This window comes from Acyrthosiphon pisum, chromosome A3 (assembly GCF_005508785.2).
Source record: "Acyrthosiphon pisum isolate AL4f chromosome A3, pea_aphid_22Mar2018_4r6ur, whole genome shotgun sequence".
NCBI lineage: Eukaryota > Metazoa > Arthropoda > Insecta > Hemiptera > Aphididae > Acyrthosiphon > Acyrthosiphon pisum.
The window spans coordinates 26,735,237-26,754,930 of record NC_042496.1 but is presented as its reverse complement, the minus strand read 5'-3'; the positions used below and the strand labels follow the sequence as shown (position 1 = coordinate 26,754,930).

At 26.6% G+C, this 19,694-nt stretch overlaps 2 protein-coding genes across 5 annotated transcripts in view; one reads left to right on the top strand and one right to left on the bottom strand.

Moving 5' to 3' along the window:
- The window catches only part of LOC100160040 (beta-galactosidase), a 38,560-nt gene that overhangs the window by 6,300 nt on the left and 12,566 nt on the right, over positions 1–19,694 (top strand). The gene's annotated exons all lie outside the window — the stretch shown is intronic.
- Positions 2,093–16,865, bottom strand: LOC100168919 (peroxidase). 4 transcript variants are annotated; one of them, XM_008185509.3, is made up of 14 exons: positions 16,718–16,864; positions 12,042–12,175; positions 11,778–11,973; positions 11,434–11,625; positions 11,185–11,351; positions 10,605–10,800; positions 8,956–9,153; positions 8,761–8,893; positions 7,371–7,521; positions 7,125–7,301; positions 6,843–7,041; positions 6,317–6,419; positions 6,143–6,219; positions 2,093–2,369 (listed from the first exon to the last, which is right to left on the bottom strand). In XM_008185509.3, the coding sequence occupies exons 2-13, from the start codon at positions 12,060–12,062 to the stop codon at positions 6,159–6,161; spliced, it is 1,794 nt and encodes a 597-aa protein (XP_008183731.1). In that variant the 5' UTR covers positions 12,063–12,175; positions 16,718–16,864; the 3' UTR covers positions 2,093–2,369; positions 6,143–6,158. The 4 variants fall into 4 exon arrangements, with proteins under 4 accessions (XP_008183731.1, XP_001947415.2, XP_008183729.1 ...); XM_001947380.5 differs by lacking the exon at positions 2,093–2,369 and adding an exon at positions 4,928–5,211; XM_008185507.3 differs by lacking the exon at positions 2,093–2,369 and adding an exon at positions 4,933–5,226.

The window sequence follows — 19,694 nt, the reverse complement described above, 5'->3', positions numbered from 1 at the left end:
ATATGTTTTGATAAAAATTGCGAATATATTATGATTATATAGATCGGTATTATGACTAACCTAACCTAACCAAACTAAATAAAATTAGAAGTTTGAAATTTTACAAAATTTAATATTTTTGCTTCGACGAGCTTAGTAAATTTGTTGTACTTAATTCAAAAATTAATAACTGTAGGGATTTGAAACTTTTTTCTATTTTGTATATTATTATTTTATACACACATAACAATAATTTTTTTAATATTTAGACTACATTTATATAATATATAATATATATCCTTCAATTATATATTATGCGAGTTGCAATTATAAATGTTTTTAAAAAATTAATCATTTTAAGTTATAAATTGATAATTGTTATGTTTTAATGTTATATTTTAACTTATATTATTCAATTGCTATATGATAATATGATATGGCTATAATAGTGAAATGTTTCAAAGTTCTTTGATTAATATTTTTTGATAGTAAAAAAAGTAATAAAAATGATATGAAGACTGAAGATAAGCCGCTTATATAATGTAAAATGTCGTCAACATTTGAACTCCGAGCGCTAAAAGTACAAAAACCTTTTGAGAAATCTTATATTAAATTTCAAGCCTTGTATTAAAATTACAAATTTAATTGTAGTTCAACTACGAAAAAAATCTCAAAAAAAAAATCTCTTTGAGGTCAAACCCAGGGAGGTTCTCAAACAGGGATTTTTAAGATTTACGATGGAAAATGTTGTTTATAAATGGTTGCTCTTAGTTTTAAGAGGATGTCAGTGCACTATTTGTTTTCTCTCTCTGTACCACGGGTAACATAGACAAAACACATTAACGCAGTCACGCAGAATCAATTTTTCTATGTTTTTAAGTAATCTTATGGAGTAAAATCCCCCATTGCAAAAATAATAGAGAATAATATTTTTGAGTGAATGACATGTCCATTTTATATTTTATTATTTGACTATTGGCATTCTACTTTCAAAATAAACAAAAAAATGTTGTAAATTTAAATTATGATTTATATTTAAATTGTTTTGAGACAATATTTAGACAAATCGATGTCATTCCCTCAAAACTATTATTCTCTATTTTTTTTGCGCTGACATCCTCTTAATAATAATTATTATTATTATTTATGCGATAAGCCTGTGTACTTTAGCACATACCTAATGTCTCGAGTTCGGACCATGGTGTTGTAGAACAACTTTTCGCATTGTTTTTTTTCTAATTTTTACTTTTTTATTTTTCTTCTCAATCTATTTTTACGAAATTTTTGGTTTTTTTATTCCTAGGATTTTAGTACGGCTAGGTTAGGTTAGGATTTTGTATTAATCTACCGTCGGTTGAATTAAGTAAAAAAAGACAAACTTGGTATAACTTTGATACTTAGAGTTAAATTATACACTTACGTACGCAACACGCGGGGTCCATGATCCACCGTAGGTAGATGCCTACCTGATAATATTATGCTTTTCCCACAATCACAAGCGAATTTCACGAACAACGCCTATCGGGTTGGCTATAAATTAAAGTTTAATATAATTTACACATTTCTTCAGCGTGTTACAGTGTTACACCAAAAAAGAGTTGAACAATCACAATTTTTCAGGCAACACCGAGTAATTAATCTAGTACCTAAGTAATAACTATGAAACGTAAATATATTATTGGTGATGTATTGTTATTTGTTATTTGTAGAGTAGTTTCACTAACAAAAATAATTTATATAATAAAATAATAATAAATAGTGGATTTTTGTTTGTTATTCAAATGTACAACAAAGGGCAAAGTCCATAATTTTTGTATCTTATAGACTCAAAATCTAAAATACGAAACACCTGTTTTTTCTATATGAAAAATTCTTAAAAATAAAATGAGAAGAAGTACAAGCTCTGATACTAAACGAAGTGTATGCTAATAAACACTTTATTTTAGAGCGTATTGATATTTTATTTTACAATTAAAACTGTTTTTCTGGTCGAATTTCAACCAATATACAAATAATTATAGTGTTTATAAAAAGCTCAAATTGAGCCAAAGTATTTTGAAAACTATGTCATGTCTAGAGAATGCTCATGATTTGGTGAAAATTACAAATATAGTTTTAATAAATTACTAACGGTTATTTATTTTTGGATTTATAAAAAAAAAAAACGACATTGAATTTGTCAAAAACAGCTGGACTTCTAGGCTTAAATATTCCAGTTTTGAAAAGTGTTACATATTTTTTTTAAGCACTTAAGTTAACTGTATCCAGTTTTTCACTTGAAACCAACCTCCAAGTTGAAACACTTTAATTGCACCAAAACATGTGATGACAGAAAAAACACAAAATTAGAATTCAATACATTCATCATCGCTCCGCTCAGAGATCAGAATTTATAAATTAAATAAAAAATAAAATAATTTTCTTGTGTCAACAATATTATAGCTTATATTTTGAAATACGGTTAATGGAAGTATACCGTATGTCCGTATTTGTATTTATTATTATATTTTATGATTATGTCTAGTATAGTAGTATGTCTATTGTTTATTTATAGTATAGTAAGATACCGGCCATAATATTCCCCTGATTCTCAGGTTATAGGCTTAAATATAAAACATAACTAATACTAAATGCATTAATATTGATATCGATTTGTAATTCTTAATATAATTGTTTAATCTACATAATTATGCATTTAATAAGTAATAACTAACGTTTAATGGTTATAAAAATAATAAATATAAACCATTTGAATGTTTTTAACTCAATTTCGTATTTTAATAACTGCAATATATTTGAAATCTTAATTTGTTATATGGTTGATGCACAAATATCTTATATTGAAGCATTAATATATTATATATTATTATTTTAACATTTTTAAGAACTAACTGCTAAGTAGTTAGTGTTCTAGTGACACTAGTGTGATGAACCCAGGTCTAAAATAATTCTTAAATGTTCAATTTTTACTCGAGAGCTGCACCCATTAAGAGGGTCAAGGAATGGAATCAGAAGTCAGAAATTCTTGTTAGATAGACAACTTATTTAATCATATTTGTATACCTACAAATTATCAATAATTCATAATAAAAAAGGTGGGTAAGTGGATGTCACTCTGCTGTACAGTAAGTTACAAGTGGGTCACTGTATAATGGATAGTATTAAATTTGAAGTCAATGATATAATATCACTGTATAAGAAAAACGATTCTGAGCGGAGACGGTTTGTCAGTCTAGGTATTAGACATACCTATTATAGGTATACTTATCTATAGTATTAAAAAAAATTAGTATTAATAATAAATTCCAAATTAATCATATCACAATATCCATCAGGTAACGCGTTATACATCAACAACAAACCGTGGTACTATCATAGAAATATAATAGTATACTTTAGAAGTTTCAAGTACCCACAAATAATATTATACAATCACAACAAAATAACTAAAATAGTTATTCCAGGTTTTTTAATATGTAATTTCGTCCAAATTTGAACTTAAAATGACTATAAAAATAAACTGTGTAAATGTATTTTTTAGAGTTTTTGGTAACAGAGTTAAATATTTACGTGGAATCTTGTTTTAAATTTTCAATTCTTAGATATAAAAATTGAACATTTTATAATTTTTAACTACAAAATAATTTTTCAATTTTAAATTTGATAAATTTTGTCAAAATTTGATCTTTAAATGCTTATAAAAAAGAATTGTGCATATGTATTTTTTAATATTTTTCAGCTGATATTGTAACAATATATCAGGAGCTTTGTATTAGATTTATACACTTTTTGGCCCAATAGATAAAACCTTTATTAATATTTATAAGAAAAAAAAAACTAAAAATTTGAAAACTACAATGTCCGTAAACAACTCAAAAAGAGTCAAATTATTTTTCAAAATTTTATCGTTTATAGAAAATGCTAATATAAACATTCAGTGAAGTTTTCGAGGTTCTACAGTCACTCGTTTTTTATTACAACAAAATAAGATAATCGTTACGTAAGAAATCGAGTGAATATCAAATGTTGTAAAAATATGAATTTCAAACGCTCATAAAAATTTAATTTGAGTTTCTTATAGACATTGTTTTTTGATAAAGGTAGATTATCCTATAATGAATCTTATATTACATTTTAAAATCTTAGTTCTAAATAGAAAAATTTTTACGAATTATTAACTCAAAATAATTTGCTAATTTTCGTGATTTTTACATATTTTGTCAATTTTTGAACTTTAAATGCTAATTAAAAAAAACTGTGACTTAGGATTTTTCAAATGTCATTGTAAAAATATAGTAGGAGCCTTGTATTAAATTTTCAAGTATTTTTACTCAACAAATAATGTTTTATTGACATTCATAGAAATAAAAACTAATTAAATTGGAAACTGAAATTGTCCGTAAACAGCTCAAAACAAATCAAAATATTTTGAAAATGTTATCATGTATAGAAAATGGAAATATAAACAACCGGTGAAAATTTCATGTATCTACAGTCATTCGTTTTAAAATTACACCAAAAACCAAAATCAATTTTCTCGAAAACAGATTTTGCGTACAAATTTCCGTTTTTCCTTAATTTTTCTTTTGTTTTTCCCGTTACTATCGAAAACTATTGAAAACTATTGAAAACATAAAAATGTTACTTTTGACCCCCCAAAGTACCAACTAGATTCACTTTCCTATCAGAAAAGGTACTGTTGAAGAAAATCCAAGCACTTTTACTGTCCTAAAAGGTGATGACAGACACAAAAATAAAAAAAAAATTTAAAAAAAAACACACATCATTGTAAAATCAATACATTCATCGTTCCACTCAGAATCTAAAATTTAACGTAAGCACATAGACCTTATAGTTTAAAATAGGATAAGATACGTAAAAAGCTGTATTTAAACCTGTAGAAATTGGTTACCTAGCGGTTATTTAAACCACTTGAAAACAGTTAAAAGCCGGTTTTTCTCAGCATAAAGCCTATATTATATTAAATTCAATATAAATTGTGTACAAAAAGTAAATAAATAGTTGTAATATATTGTAATCATATTCAAAAGTATTTATGTTTTACTTTGTATAAAAGTATAAACAAAAAGACTAATGAAAATAAAACAAATATTTTTTAGCCTTATACTTAATATATAGGTCTGCACTTAGTTGTTTTTCCTTGTTAAAACACTGAGTTCAATTTTCCGATCTTAAAAAAACGTAATCGTTTAAATCTGTACGTGAGGAAAACTGTGAACATAAAAACTTTATTTAAAGGTTAGATATTTTGACTTATTAAAGAATAACGAACCCACATGTGTTGTCTCTTTCATACAAACGTACATTACACTAAATTGCTTGGCATATTATTTCAGCAGAACCAATGTGTTGCTATAACTTTCAAATTTAAAGTTAAGAATATAATCTAAGGATCATAGGATTATCATAGGATTCTATTGAAATACCTAATCATTTTAAAGTGAGAATAACTATATAAAATATTAAAATTTTAAAATGTACATAAAACTTGTTTAAAATTGAAATATCAATAATAAAAATGCTATGCTCTGGTTATATTCTTACTATTGAATTTTATAAGAGGTCAATTCACTATAATAGTCTAATATTAAAGTTAATAACACAAAATTGGCTCTATTGATCGTAGATTTACTCTTTTGCACGTTTGTATGACGGAGAAAACTCATCCGGTTTGACGTCCTCTTGGGGATTATAAACGGACAGTTTTTAAGAAGTTCAATATTAAGACATTTTATAAATTCATACAAATTAATTTCGATAGATCCGTATTGGCCTTCTAAATGTGAATTTAGTAAGCTGCACGGGCGTTAATATATCTACTTAAGGTCGATGAGGTCATCAGGCTACATTTTTAGATTTTTAATTTAAATTTCGAATATAATCTACATTTATAATCTCTTACATTTTATTATTTTAAACATTCAAACCAAATTTATAGGAGTTGGGGAATAAAATTGGAAAAAAGGGGCCTGATCGACCTCGACCCTCAAGTAAACATAATAACAAATTCAGATCAGTTTTCAAAAGCATAATCCCATTGCTAGGTCTATAGGCATGATTCGGAAAATCATTTTGGCTGAAATAAATTGTAATAACTAATAAGGGGTAATACAATAAGTAAGATAATAATGCTTATACTTACTATGTTTTGGAATCATTCACCATGCAGACAAGTCGATTGTGTACGTTTCACAATTGGGCTTTAGTTTCATCATTCGTCTAAAATATTATATGCATTTTATTATTACAATCATGTTAAAACTATAAATTAGAATAATATAATAATAGTAGTAAGTAGTAAGTACCTATTACTTACATATGATCAATAAACCTGAATGCATCTTTTTGAAGACGTTCTATATCTGACGTAGCACAGATTATATGACTGAGCGTTATTTTCTTCAGTGACTGTAATTGATCTAAAATATACGAATCCGAATCAATTACTAGAAATTATGTTACGATTTAAAAAATTACTATCGTAGACATTCTGCTATTAGGTATATTATTATTATTTGCTAAACACACAAATATTTATACTGGTTTTAAGCTAAAAATTGAGCCCATTCACTTTTCTATATAATAATATACCTATTAATACAAAAATTAATTTTAAGTGTGTAATATTTATAGTAGTAATCTTTATATCGTTAGAAATAGAGGCTAACTCACTGTCTTTGATCATAATCAAATGTTATTCATATACAACAAATTATAATTTTAGAAATGAAATTTAACACATCCATTACAGTAACCTATACTCAATGACGATGTACAGTCGATACTAGGTACTACCACAGCTTAATGAGTTCTCCATTTATTTTGTTGTTTTTTTTTCTTACCTGAAGTGAAGCTACCAGGTTGATCTTTGACGTCGTAGAAGAAACGGTCACCATTTCTAAATCGGTAAAAACTATCAGCAATAACACAACTTCCAGTAGGGCCAAACATAGATCCGATTACTTTATCTTCCAATAAAATTCCAACGTAATAATCAATATCGTCAACCGATGAATAGAAATTTTTTAACTGGTCAATTTTCTATATAATATAACAAATCGAGCTAGATAGTTCAAATTTAATATTTCAAAATAAATATGAACAAATTAAGCGAAGTGACTTACTTTTGATGGTATGTAATCCGATAAATCATCAAATGACTTTGCTTGTGGCAGTCCGCATAAACTTCTCATTTTAGTGTAGGGCGGAAGACCGACATCACGACCGCGTTGTATGTCGTAAGAAAGCAGATCAAATCCTGTAGTATTGATTGATGGAATTTCAATAACAATATTTGAAATCTTTAAACAGAAATAGAAATCAAATTAATTATAGATATTTTAATTAACAAATTACTGTATAATAATTACAAGGTTATTATATGAAGACTGGGGTTCGCGTCCAGGAGTTTCTGTTAAACCCCTAATTAATCCATCAACGTTACCAATCAATGTATCCGGTCTTAAAAACGATTTAGAAGGTTCTTCCACTTCATATGTAGTGTAATTTTCATTCATATAGCTGTAAAATGTTGCAAAAATTAAATGTTATCAAACACTTTATCAAACAATCTTTGTATATTATATATATTTCAGTGGCGGTTTTGATAAAACATCAAGGGGGGGGGGGCTATTTTCAATTTTTTTGGTCCATCCCACCATAATTAGGTACATATATCAAATAAAAAATACAATTTGCTTATGGTTCTATAATAACTGACATATAAACTTTCATTTTTATTTCATAATTTAAATAGTTTAGTTTTATTGGAATCTTTATAAAGTAACAGAATCTGAATTATACTTATCTTTAACCGTGTACATAATATTATATAAAATATAGTAAAAAGTTTGTAGATTTTATTATAATCTAGACAAAAACATGAATAATAAATGCATAACTGAAATAATAAATGTAAAGCAATTTAAGCATATTTTAGTGAAATTTCAATTAAAAAAGGACATGCAAATAATGCCCAGCTAGTTGTAAAAAAAATATTGTATGTGAAATGTACATGCCGATATAAAAAAAAAATAAAAATGAGAGTTTGAACACATTATAATATTGTGAAAATAATATGACGTACAGAACATAACACAAAAAAAATCCAAGCCCCCCCCCCCACCCTAAAAACCGCCTCTGATACATTTGTATTATATTAATGTATGTACATTAATACAACCGTTTTCTAATGACTTTCGTATCAATAAATAGTATTTCGTGATAAATCTATCACTGTCTAATCTATTCATGATAGTATAATACCTATAATTTAAACATTTGTTTATACTAATTACTAGAGTACCATTTGTACAGTACCTATACAGCTATACTTAAAACCCCGCATCTTAAATTTGAATTATTGCAACTTTGACGATTATTTTAAAATTAATTTGTTACACAGATTAAATTATTGAAATATATATTATCGATATGTAGATATTGTAGATTACTTATTAAAGTGGATTTATAATTTAAAAAAAAAAATATTCAACTTGGGTTCATAATTTTAATGTTCCTCTGATAATAATCATAATTGGTATTACAATCAACATCATTAACGTTGCATATCTATTTTAGTTGTAGCAATAGTTTGATTTGAATAAATTAATGGATAAAATTATTTTTAATAGTTCGAGTCTAATATTTTAAAGTTGCGTATTGTAATAAATAATAATAATGGTACCTTCTAATCTTAATTTACTATTTTTAAACTAAAATTAAAGGTTTAAGTGTTTTAAATAAAATTGTTTAATTTACTTCAATTTGGCGGGAATTATGTTGTGAAGTAATCGCAAAGCACCACTAGTCATCTCTTGTGCCATAGAAGGCATTATCGTTGGATCATAATTTGTTTCACTATTTAGACCATATTCATTCATATATTTTTCACCTAAAAAAAACAAATAAGAATTATAAAAAAATATTCATTCTTAAATATTAAGTTATCCTTACCCAAAATTATCGGCAAAAAATTGTCGTATGTAATAATTTGAGTTACAGCTGCAACGATTCTACGCGTTTCTTGGTAGATAGTCTCATCCGTCCATAACGGGTGTGCTATTTGCAACTGGTTTGCAATATAATTATGGAATCTTAGCATTAAATTTTGTAACAATGCTATTCCTAAATTCTGGTTAACATTTACATCACCTAAACACAAAATTTATATAATGTCAATTTAATAAAAATACATCATTTTTTCTTAACAATTAAAAAATAATAAAATAAAATTATAAGAAACTTAAAAAGTGGAAAAGGATGTATTATTATTTTAAATTTGATAACAATGATGGATCATTGAATAAGAATAATTAATATGAGAAGAGCGAAAAAATATGTTTGAAACGACCAAAACATAGTAATAGTTTTATAAAATGACGTTATAAAATATTAAATAATGTTGATTTAAATTGTAATGTTTTAAACGAAATACATAGTAATGTTTTCAAAATGTATTTATCACACAATAATTAATAAATATAAGGTAATATTGATATCGAATGCGTCATTCGGTTGTGTCCTGTTTCAACCTTTTACACCTTTCGAGTGTTTCAATTGCGCCCAACAGTCGGATAGGTAAATTATTTTATCCTACCTTTTTTAGGTTCCGTTTTACGTCCTATATTATAATAAGTAATAAGCATTCAATAACTCTATTTTAATATGATTTTAGTAATCACTAATGACTATTGAATACATTCGTAATTCTAGGATCGATAAATTAGAAAATTAATAGCCATAATTAGTAATTATTTTGTTAGTGTTATTCATAAAATAATAATACTAAAAAATAATAAAAATTAGTACAAATATATAGGAATAAATAATTTAAAAATACATTTCTGATCAGTAAGTGTTATATATAATAATAATAATACAAAAACAAATGAAACTCAGTCTAAATATATAGGATTAAGTAATTTAAAAAATGTATCTTCTTGTCATTTTAAAAAGGGGTCAAATAGTTAAGGGGTTAGGTTAATAGTAGAGAAATCGTTTTAAGGCATTGTAAAGGCCAAAGAGGACATAATTTTATTTTTTAAGCTATTTATTAGTTTATCAATAAATTCTTGTTTTTTAATACTTTGCTCGGAATTTTAGCCATACCATGAGTTATAAATTAAATTGCTACGTGATTGTAATGATATTAATTGATAAGAGTACCGGCTATGAGATAACATTTTCGTAAACTCATCAAAAAAAAAAAAAAAAAATGATTCGTGTTTAAATAGATCGGACGCAATCGGAACACAGAAAAGGTGAGGAAAAAATCGTTCAACGGTCTCCGATTGATTCTGTATTAAAACAAATACTACACATTTGTAAGACATAAAAATAATTGTTAATATTATTCTTATCAATTCATGAATATTTAAGGCGTTTCATAATTTTAAATAAAGATATGATTTGGAATTAACAAAACAATAATCTTTTTTTTAAATTTGTTTATGTTTAACCTAACGTTAAGGTCTTAGAATTGTTATGTATTTCAGTATTTCACTATTTCCACAAAATATATAACACTAAAATGAATATCAAAGAAAACATTAAACCTGCAGGGATAATTAAAAAAAATATATATATTACAAAGTCTGAGTTACCTGCAAGAAATGCTATCGTCACTTGAGTCTGATTTCCTTTTTTTACAACTTTAGTAGGATCCTGGGGACAATACTCTTGTTTTTTAATTGTATTGTAAAGCAATTGTCCTCCACTGAACAGACGCAATTGATTTACCACATCAGGATCGGAACCATACACATTTGACGAGTCGATATAATGCGTGTTTTTATTAAGCTAAATAATAAATAATGGAAAAATAAAAATGTGATAGTTATTCTGCTATTAGAACCTAATTAACATCAAAACATTAGTGTACCAGCACAAAAACTGAGTTTAAAGATAATCGAGTTTAAAGATTTTGTACAATAGAAATTTCCTATAACACAAAAAGTATTTTACGTTAAATTGTACAATCAATTACATACACATATACAGCCATACAGTTTTATTTTATGGAAATATACAAGTTCATTGTCAAGGACACAACTTTACCATAAGAAATCATTATTAACTGAAAATAATTAATATTTGAATTAATATAATATCAGATAGGACCTATACCTATACCTACCAAGTACCAACTAATGTTCTGGTTTAATGATAATAAAAAATACTAACAACAGTGTCAGGAACTAAGGAACAATTATACGCTGGTGAAGTTATGAGACGCATAAATTTTAAGATCGTTAAATTTTTTTTTCCGTATACTGGATCATCTGGAGATAATGGAATGACTGCCTTGCACTCTGTTGGTGGATTTTTGTCTTGACAATGGTCTAGAGCAGCTGTATAATAATATACATACAATGTGGTTATAAAATAGAAAATGATTTTGATTGTTTCGTTCAAATTTTAGTAAAATGTTACCAGGAAAAGATGAATTGACACTGCGGACTGGCGAATAAGCGGTATCGTGGGTGATGAATTGACCCCATGGTACTAATAGTTCGTTGTTTTTATAATCACAAATCCTAAGCGAGTCTTGGAACATCGTTAGAGTAATGTTTCGAGCATTTGGCAATGGACTTCCATCCGATTGTAAACGAAAAGCTGAGATACCTAAAACCGTATAACATTAAGTTTGAATAATCATAATGTAGGTATAAAAATGTAGGTGTTAAAATAATACCTACTTACCATAATTATTGTTTTTATATTTTATCGATTAATAATGTAAGTAGTTATTGAGAATTAAATATTTTTTAAATTACCATCGCTAAACACCGGATCCATATATCTATAAAAAGGAGTTAGTGCTGCACCCCAGTTGGGATTTTGCAAATTATTGCATGATCCATTGACTGTCCTGTATTTTGCTTTAGGATCACACGTTACTGGTGGTGAGCATTTATCGAAATAATCATTGTTGATCGTCGCCACACTAGTTAATCTTAAAGTGGATTTTTTCTAAAATATGAAAAATAGTATTAAAATTATTTAACCATTGATTTAATATTTGAAAAATATATATTTACCGTTGGTGTATAGAATATCATAAAAACTCACATACAAAACAATTAATATACACAGAAGAAGTGTTATAAAGAGGACCACGTTCCGTAAATTGAACCATTTTAATTTCGATTTTGATTCCGAACCAATAAGAGGGCTGAAAATATAAAGGTTTAATATTAGAAAATTTAGTCACCATCATAAAATATTTTTAATTTATGATAATTAAATAATAACTATATAATTATACTAATCATATTGATTTATATTTTGACCTGTAAATTTTTACCTTAAATAAAATTTTTACTTTTATCAATAAATAGATATTATATTTATTTTAGACTCAGATAAGTCTAAAATATTAAACAGGTATAGTATTAAAACTGTGACCTTTAGGATTGTTTATTATAATAAGTACCTACACAAAATACAATCTTATTAAAAATAAAACAAAATTCACTTATTATAAGTTATAACTATTATAATATATAACAATATAACTACTATATAATATAACTATTATATAATCATATAACTTATTATATAGCTTACATAAATTTGCTACTTAATAATATAAGATTTCGTGTAATTGTCTGTGTACAAAGGTTTTATGATGGCATACAATTGTGTCAATAATATTTTATAAGTAGGTACAATGTAGAGTTTTATTGGTACAGTGGCATATTTAAGAATATGACCCCTAGGATCTTACAGATATACAATGAAGTAGCACCCCATTTGCCTTGCATTGGTATAAATAACTTAACTAAACCTAAATTACTTTAATATATAGGATGTATAGGTTTAACGTTTCTACTAAAATTATTCAGAGTTAAAAAATGACGCTTGACATCATTGTGCCGAGCTCGCTGTAATTGCGTATCATAATATACAATATATCCACGTGTAACGTATGCACGGAAAACCAAAACTTAGTCAGAGTCAGGGGTCTATAGAACGTGCAAACCGGGACGCGGAAGATATGTTGTAAGACATAAGACAAAATGTAGACAAGATATGTTGTAAGACAAAATGCAAGACAAACAAGTGTGCTTGTAGATCTGCAACTAAAATTTGCAATTCTAAATGTCACAGAAGTTTACCATGGGATAAAACAAAAATGAGTAAAAATGTAAAAATGTAAATAAGCTTAAATTACATAAATTAAAGTGATAAAAAAAATGTTTGACAACACTTGATTTTTTTTTTGATTTTTACTAGGGTAATAGCAGGGTAATTGATAATTATGTTTGATAAAAGTAATATATTTAAATTAGACAGATTAAATTTAAATATCTAAAAAAAAATATGGCATCTTTGCCTGATATCATTAGGAAATAATAACATATACTAGGCAATGATATAATTTCCTTCTGCTATTAGGAATTTTCAACATTTCCTAGGAACTGTAATAATTTCTTAAATGTCAACATTTCCGGTAACATATACACGATTCCGCATAATTTTAAATGCAACTTTGACATATTATTATAACTGTTTGCTCACGTTATTATCAATTTTAATTTTTGGCAAATTACATTTTTTCTTTAATTTCAGTTGGTTGGTTAGTGAAAAGAGCAAGTGCTTTTACCTAGAGGTCAGCGGACTAATTAATCAATTGTTAAATATAAAGTTTAATGATGTGATACAAATATAAAATATAATAATATGATGTATATAAGAAATAGCATCCTATATATTGTATACAATAATGATATTAAATAGTTTATAGGTAGTTATAAAAATGCATTGAATTTAAAAAAGCCCTATACTATTGGCTACTACCTTTATTTTAACACCTTTATTTCTTTATTTTTGAATTTTGGTTACTCACGATAATAAATAGGTGTTGGATGTTTTTAAAAATATTTCTTTGATGTAATATTAATTGTTTGTTAATTTATATTGTAATTTAAATCATTAAACACAAGTAAAATTTAAAGTCTAAAATATATGATAGATTTATGGTTCATTTTACTTACATAATAATTTAAAAATATTTAATTGCTTAATAAGTAGGTATAACTCCTAGTAGACCAGTATTTACAACTATTTCTTAGGTTGTACTCGAGGCAACCGCTCTAAATTATATATTATTTTGGATTTGAGTTATTGGCCACAGCCATATTATTTTTACATATTAATTTCAAGTCTCAATGTTTTCACCCCTTTAAAAAACCTATATCCAAATATCTACCAGCAATTTATTGCCCTCGAATTTTATGATTAAAGTACAATTACTGATACAAGAGTGGACAATAAACATAAAAAATAAATAATATAATATGTCATTGCAAAACTAATACTCGGCTTAAAGTATAAAATAACTCAACGAAATACACATTTCACGTAGCTGGAAAATTGTTATCTTTATCAAGTTAAAATTATTAAATATGAATTTATAATGTAGATTCTATATTTCTATCATATTAGGAATATTATAATATGTCTGGACACTAGAGCAAAGGGCATATATTTAAGTTCATCAATCATTAAACAAATTTACAAAAGTTTCTGTATGTTATTATACTCATAAATTATAATACCTAAACCTATCATGGTATTATAATTGTTTCTAATTACAATACTTCCAACACACACCAATGGTTAAAATGTCAAATGTGATAAATGATAATTTATCTTTCTTGGTTTTTAAGATGAGAAACATGGTTTGTTCGTAATTATATTTTCTTCAGATTATAGGACCTTATCATAAATTATTGAAAAATATATATTTTATACACCAATAAACAATTAATCGTTCGTTGAACATAAACATATATTGCATTTCGAATACAAAGTAACTTTTTGACATTTTCTAGGAAACTATTATATTAAGGACTAGAGTACCTACAAGACAGAGTCAGTTGTACGTACACTTGTACATAAATGTATAAGTTATAAGACTTAAGAGGACGCCGTACCCACTTATGCTGTCCCCGTCATAAACACGTACGACACAATGACATAACACATTTTCATTCATAAGTTTCAATATTGTGCTGTTAGTTTTGATATTATAGTGAATTTACCTATATTATCAAACTTTTAGGTGAGAACATTATCTGTGTTCTATCGTTAATTTTTTACGATATTTTAATTTTTGAGTGAATTATGAACATTTTCAAATATTAACATTTTACATAACTCATAACTTACTTAAAAATTAAAATTTCGTAAAAAGCCACCGGGAGAACATAGCTGCGATAATGTTTTTACCTAAAAGTTTGATAATAGATCACTTTAATATCAAAACTAACAGCATATTGAAACTGGTGAACGAAAATGTCCTATGTCGTACGTCTTGTGTAAGACGGAGACAATATAATATTATGTGGTTGAATTATTGCAACCAGGGCCGCATTTAGGGGGGGGGCTGGGTACGACTGCCCGGGGTGCCAGTATTTTAGAGGCGCCAAAATGTTGTGTCCAGAAATATGTTTATTTGTGAATTATAAAATTGTATGATTTTAATTTTTTTAATAACAGTATTATATATTATATAGTATATTAGTATTATACTGTTTGACATTTTTTTAATTAATATTAATTTGCATAGTTTTATATAATTTTATTTTATTTATTCATGAATTACCTACAACTTACTTAAATATGTTAAAAAAGAACAATTTATATGATGAATTATAACTTATAAGCAAGGTTTAGGTTACATAAATTCAAATGTATCTTTGCGGAGAGAGGATCAAGCAATTACTTAACAATATTTTTAAAAAAAGCACACATTGTAAAACAAATATTCTTTTCTGTGCTCAAAATCTAAAAGGTTAATGAAGATCTATCTCCCATATTTTCCGTGGGTAGGCCCCTTAGGGGAAGCAATTTTTTTTGCACCGGGGCGCAAAATTTCTAAATGCGGCACTGGTTGCGACGTCCTCTAGTAACTATTAGTAATTAATGTAACTATTTTAACCATGAACACGACCGAAGCAATAACATATGAATACCAGCCGTACAAATCATGACGTTCGATATATTATATTAATTAAACGTAGACCAGTAATTATAAGATAAAATCTTTACCACATTATTTTAAAATAATAAGTGTGAAATAATTGTTATATTCCATATAACATCAGAATAACTAAGAAGTAATACCCATAAAAAAGGTATATTGAATACGGCCAAAGCCCAAAAGCGTATTCTCTTAAAAATGTATTAAAAAAATACGTAAACAAAAAAATACCTACAACTATACACGTAGTTATATAACAGTCGTAAAATAAAGGTGTTTATAGTAATATACAGGTTTAGTGACCAAACATTCCCGTGTCACATACTCACATACTATAATCACGTAGGACGTGCCTAATTAAAATTATATCTTGTTTTTATCGAAATAATGACAATTTTTTTGTAAACTCTCCGATGTTATTTTTGTCTTTTTTTATTTTAATAATAAATATATCTTTTATTAGTTATTAGTTTCAATTACCAATATTATAGTACCTAATTAACCTTATATTGTACACCAGTTATCCAGCCAATCAATTTATATAATATATTTCCCCTTACTCTTTCAAAAATTCCATTCATTTAAAGTTTTAAGCGTAAAATTATTTATCGTATTATTAATTAAAAACCAAATAATTTTTTTATTTATGTTCTTATTATGGCTTTTTAAATAATATGCACTTAAATTTATTAAAAGCCTTGTTAATAAAAAAAATAATATACTCACGAATTTTCATTTAATAACGGTTTATCTCTACTTCCCAAAATGTTTCCCATTTTACATAGGTAGATCGATTTCCTACAACGAACTACGTTAGTGAACTGAACAACAATCTGTAATATTTGTGTACAGCTGCATTTAAATTGAAAGTATTAAAGAATCGTTCACGGACTAGCGGTACTAACGAATAACCACTATCGAAATAATTCGATTGTGCTGTTAGAATTATTTTTGTTCTTATGTTAGTTAATGCCATTTATTATTAATTAACTTAATGGGTACTCATTAATAATAATTATAATGTTTTTTCTTTCTATTTTTTAAATAGATTATCATTAGAATACAAAAAATTAATAATAATATTATTGCATTGAAATATGGATTTATGTAAAAATGTAAAGTAGTTAATACATTAAATACTTATCATTTAATTAATTAAACAGTAGTTTTATAATTTACATACTTATTAAACTCGTGTAAAATATATTAAAAGGACGTCACACCCGCATATATTGTCTCCGTCTTACACACGTACGATATAGACAAAACGCGTTTACGTATAAATCGCTCAATTTTAGTTCTAGAGTAAAAATACCTATTATAAAATTGAATTGTGTCAATATTTCTGTGGGCAAATCGTTGTGTTTTTTAATTTTTACCCAATATAAAGTTCATCATATCGTTTAGAAATAGCAAAAATTTTTAAATTTTTAAAATTTAACTTTTTTTTAAAACAAACTCAATATCTTGCAATCCAAAATATAGCCATCTTTTAATATTAAGCTTTTTAATATTAATTTTAATCTTTTTAATAGGTGATTTTATTCTAACACAAAAATTGAGCGAGTTCTACTCAGACTGCATAAACACGTTTTGTCTATGTGTAAGACGGAGAAAACACATGCGGGTGTGACATCCTCTTAAAAAATAGTATTTAAAAATTATCGATAGACAACTATCGATACAAACAAGCAATATAACAGGTCACGTGGTTTCCTGCGCTGGCACGACCGCGGTGCTGTAAGTTGCCTGTAGTTACCAGATACCCGTCATGTGATAAAGTATACTCATCACCGTCCAGGTTTATAATAGCGTTACGTAATAAAATAATAATTATTTATTCATAATAAGATTTTCAACAAACCATATTATATAACCTCTACTCGAGAGGTTCATAAACTGTGGGCGCGAATACCGCATGGTCTACCATAACTATGAGTCTACCTTAGTACCTTATTTATTATATATTATCTATATTATGCTTTAAGAGTTTGCTGACAACATGCGTGAATGAAAACTATGATATACAATGAAAAAAACTTTGGAATCAAAAAAAAAAATGTGTTTTTTGTACATTACATTATTACTTATTTTAAATTGTCGTAAAACTATTCCGGTGAGCCGACTAGAAAACCTGTTTTTTCCTACCTACCCAGTGACAGCAGTGCGCGGTGTGCTTACTTGCATACAACTCACTGCTAAGCCGCCGCCGCTTCGCTACAAACACCCACCAGACCAGTGGTTCTCAACCTTTGTATTAGCGACCCAAGATATTTACCCGATTTCTCATGCTACCTTTTTGAAAATAATGTTCAATGGTGTTCAATGAGGGGCCACCCATCCTCCCTCGATACCATAATTTTTTCAACAACCATAACTAATAAAAGAAACCATTACTCTTAATTTATTAATTTTTGTATTTTACACATATTAGGTACTTATATTAATAACATTTTTAATAGCTAATTTTTTGGTGACACATTCCATATTATTCACGACCCATAATTGGGTAAAAATAAGTCATAAGTTCATTACAAGTAACAACTGTCAAATCGTAATTTTTCGTTCCAAAAACCTATCTTACGTACTCAATTGGTCGCAACGATTTCATAAACGATCGCAGAATAATATTTTTTTTGGTTAAAAATAAATTTTTGTAAGTGTTTATTTTCTCAGTTAAGTTATGTTAAACAAAAAAATACTAATGAAATATACTATATATTAAGTAACTTAAATTACTAGTTACGCCTGTGGTAAGCGTTTAAAGTTCAACTGTCTACAAAATTCATCAAAATCACGAAAATATGTCTATTATTTTGTAGTTAAAAATACATACAGTTTTTAATTTTTACACCTAAAACATAAAATTTGAATGCAAGATTCCTCGTAATTTTTTTTTCCTCTTAAGCTTTTAAAACGTTTAGCATAAAACCATTTACATTTGTTATAAATTACTGTAGTTAAAATGTTTATGACATTGTATATTAATTATTGCAACGTATTGGTTAATCGTATAAAGAGTTTTGTTATGTAATCCAAAAAATAGAAATCATACAAACTTGAAACATTCCACGATTACTTAAAAATTTATAATTTTCAATAAACAATGATTTAAAAAAATAAGACTAATTTTAGACTATATAATTATACATTTATACACACCAAGTGACAAACCTATTCACACCGTTCTACAGTATTGACTTGTATGCAGTGGCGAATTGGAGAAAGATTGGACAAGAAAATACAAAAAGTATCGACCCACATACTAATTTACAAAGTATTGAATTTTAGTCAACATGTATTATTCTTATTTTATCAAAGCTACATTTTTGTTTTACTCATTTGGGAAGATATTAATATGCACTATTAAAACTTTAGAATACATCGATATCAACATTTATTTTATTTTTACACGTTTACAATACAATCCAAGTACCTATATACCCAAGTAGGTATCTTTTTTTCATGTGAATAATAAGAATTATTATTATTATAACACATTTTTTAGCATTTAGTTGTTTTTGGGCTGAATACAGATATTTTATTTTCTTACCGATTTTGTTTTATGGTTACTTCTTATTAACAAAAACATAATATTATGTCTGATTTATCGATTTTTTTTTTATAGAGGGAAAATATCATATATTTATCAATAAGACACAGGGCCCAAAGAATTTGCACGGAGTTCCCCCCCCCCTAGCCC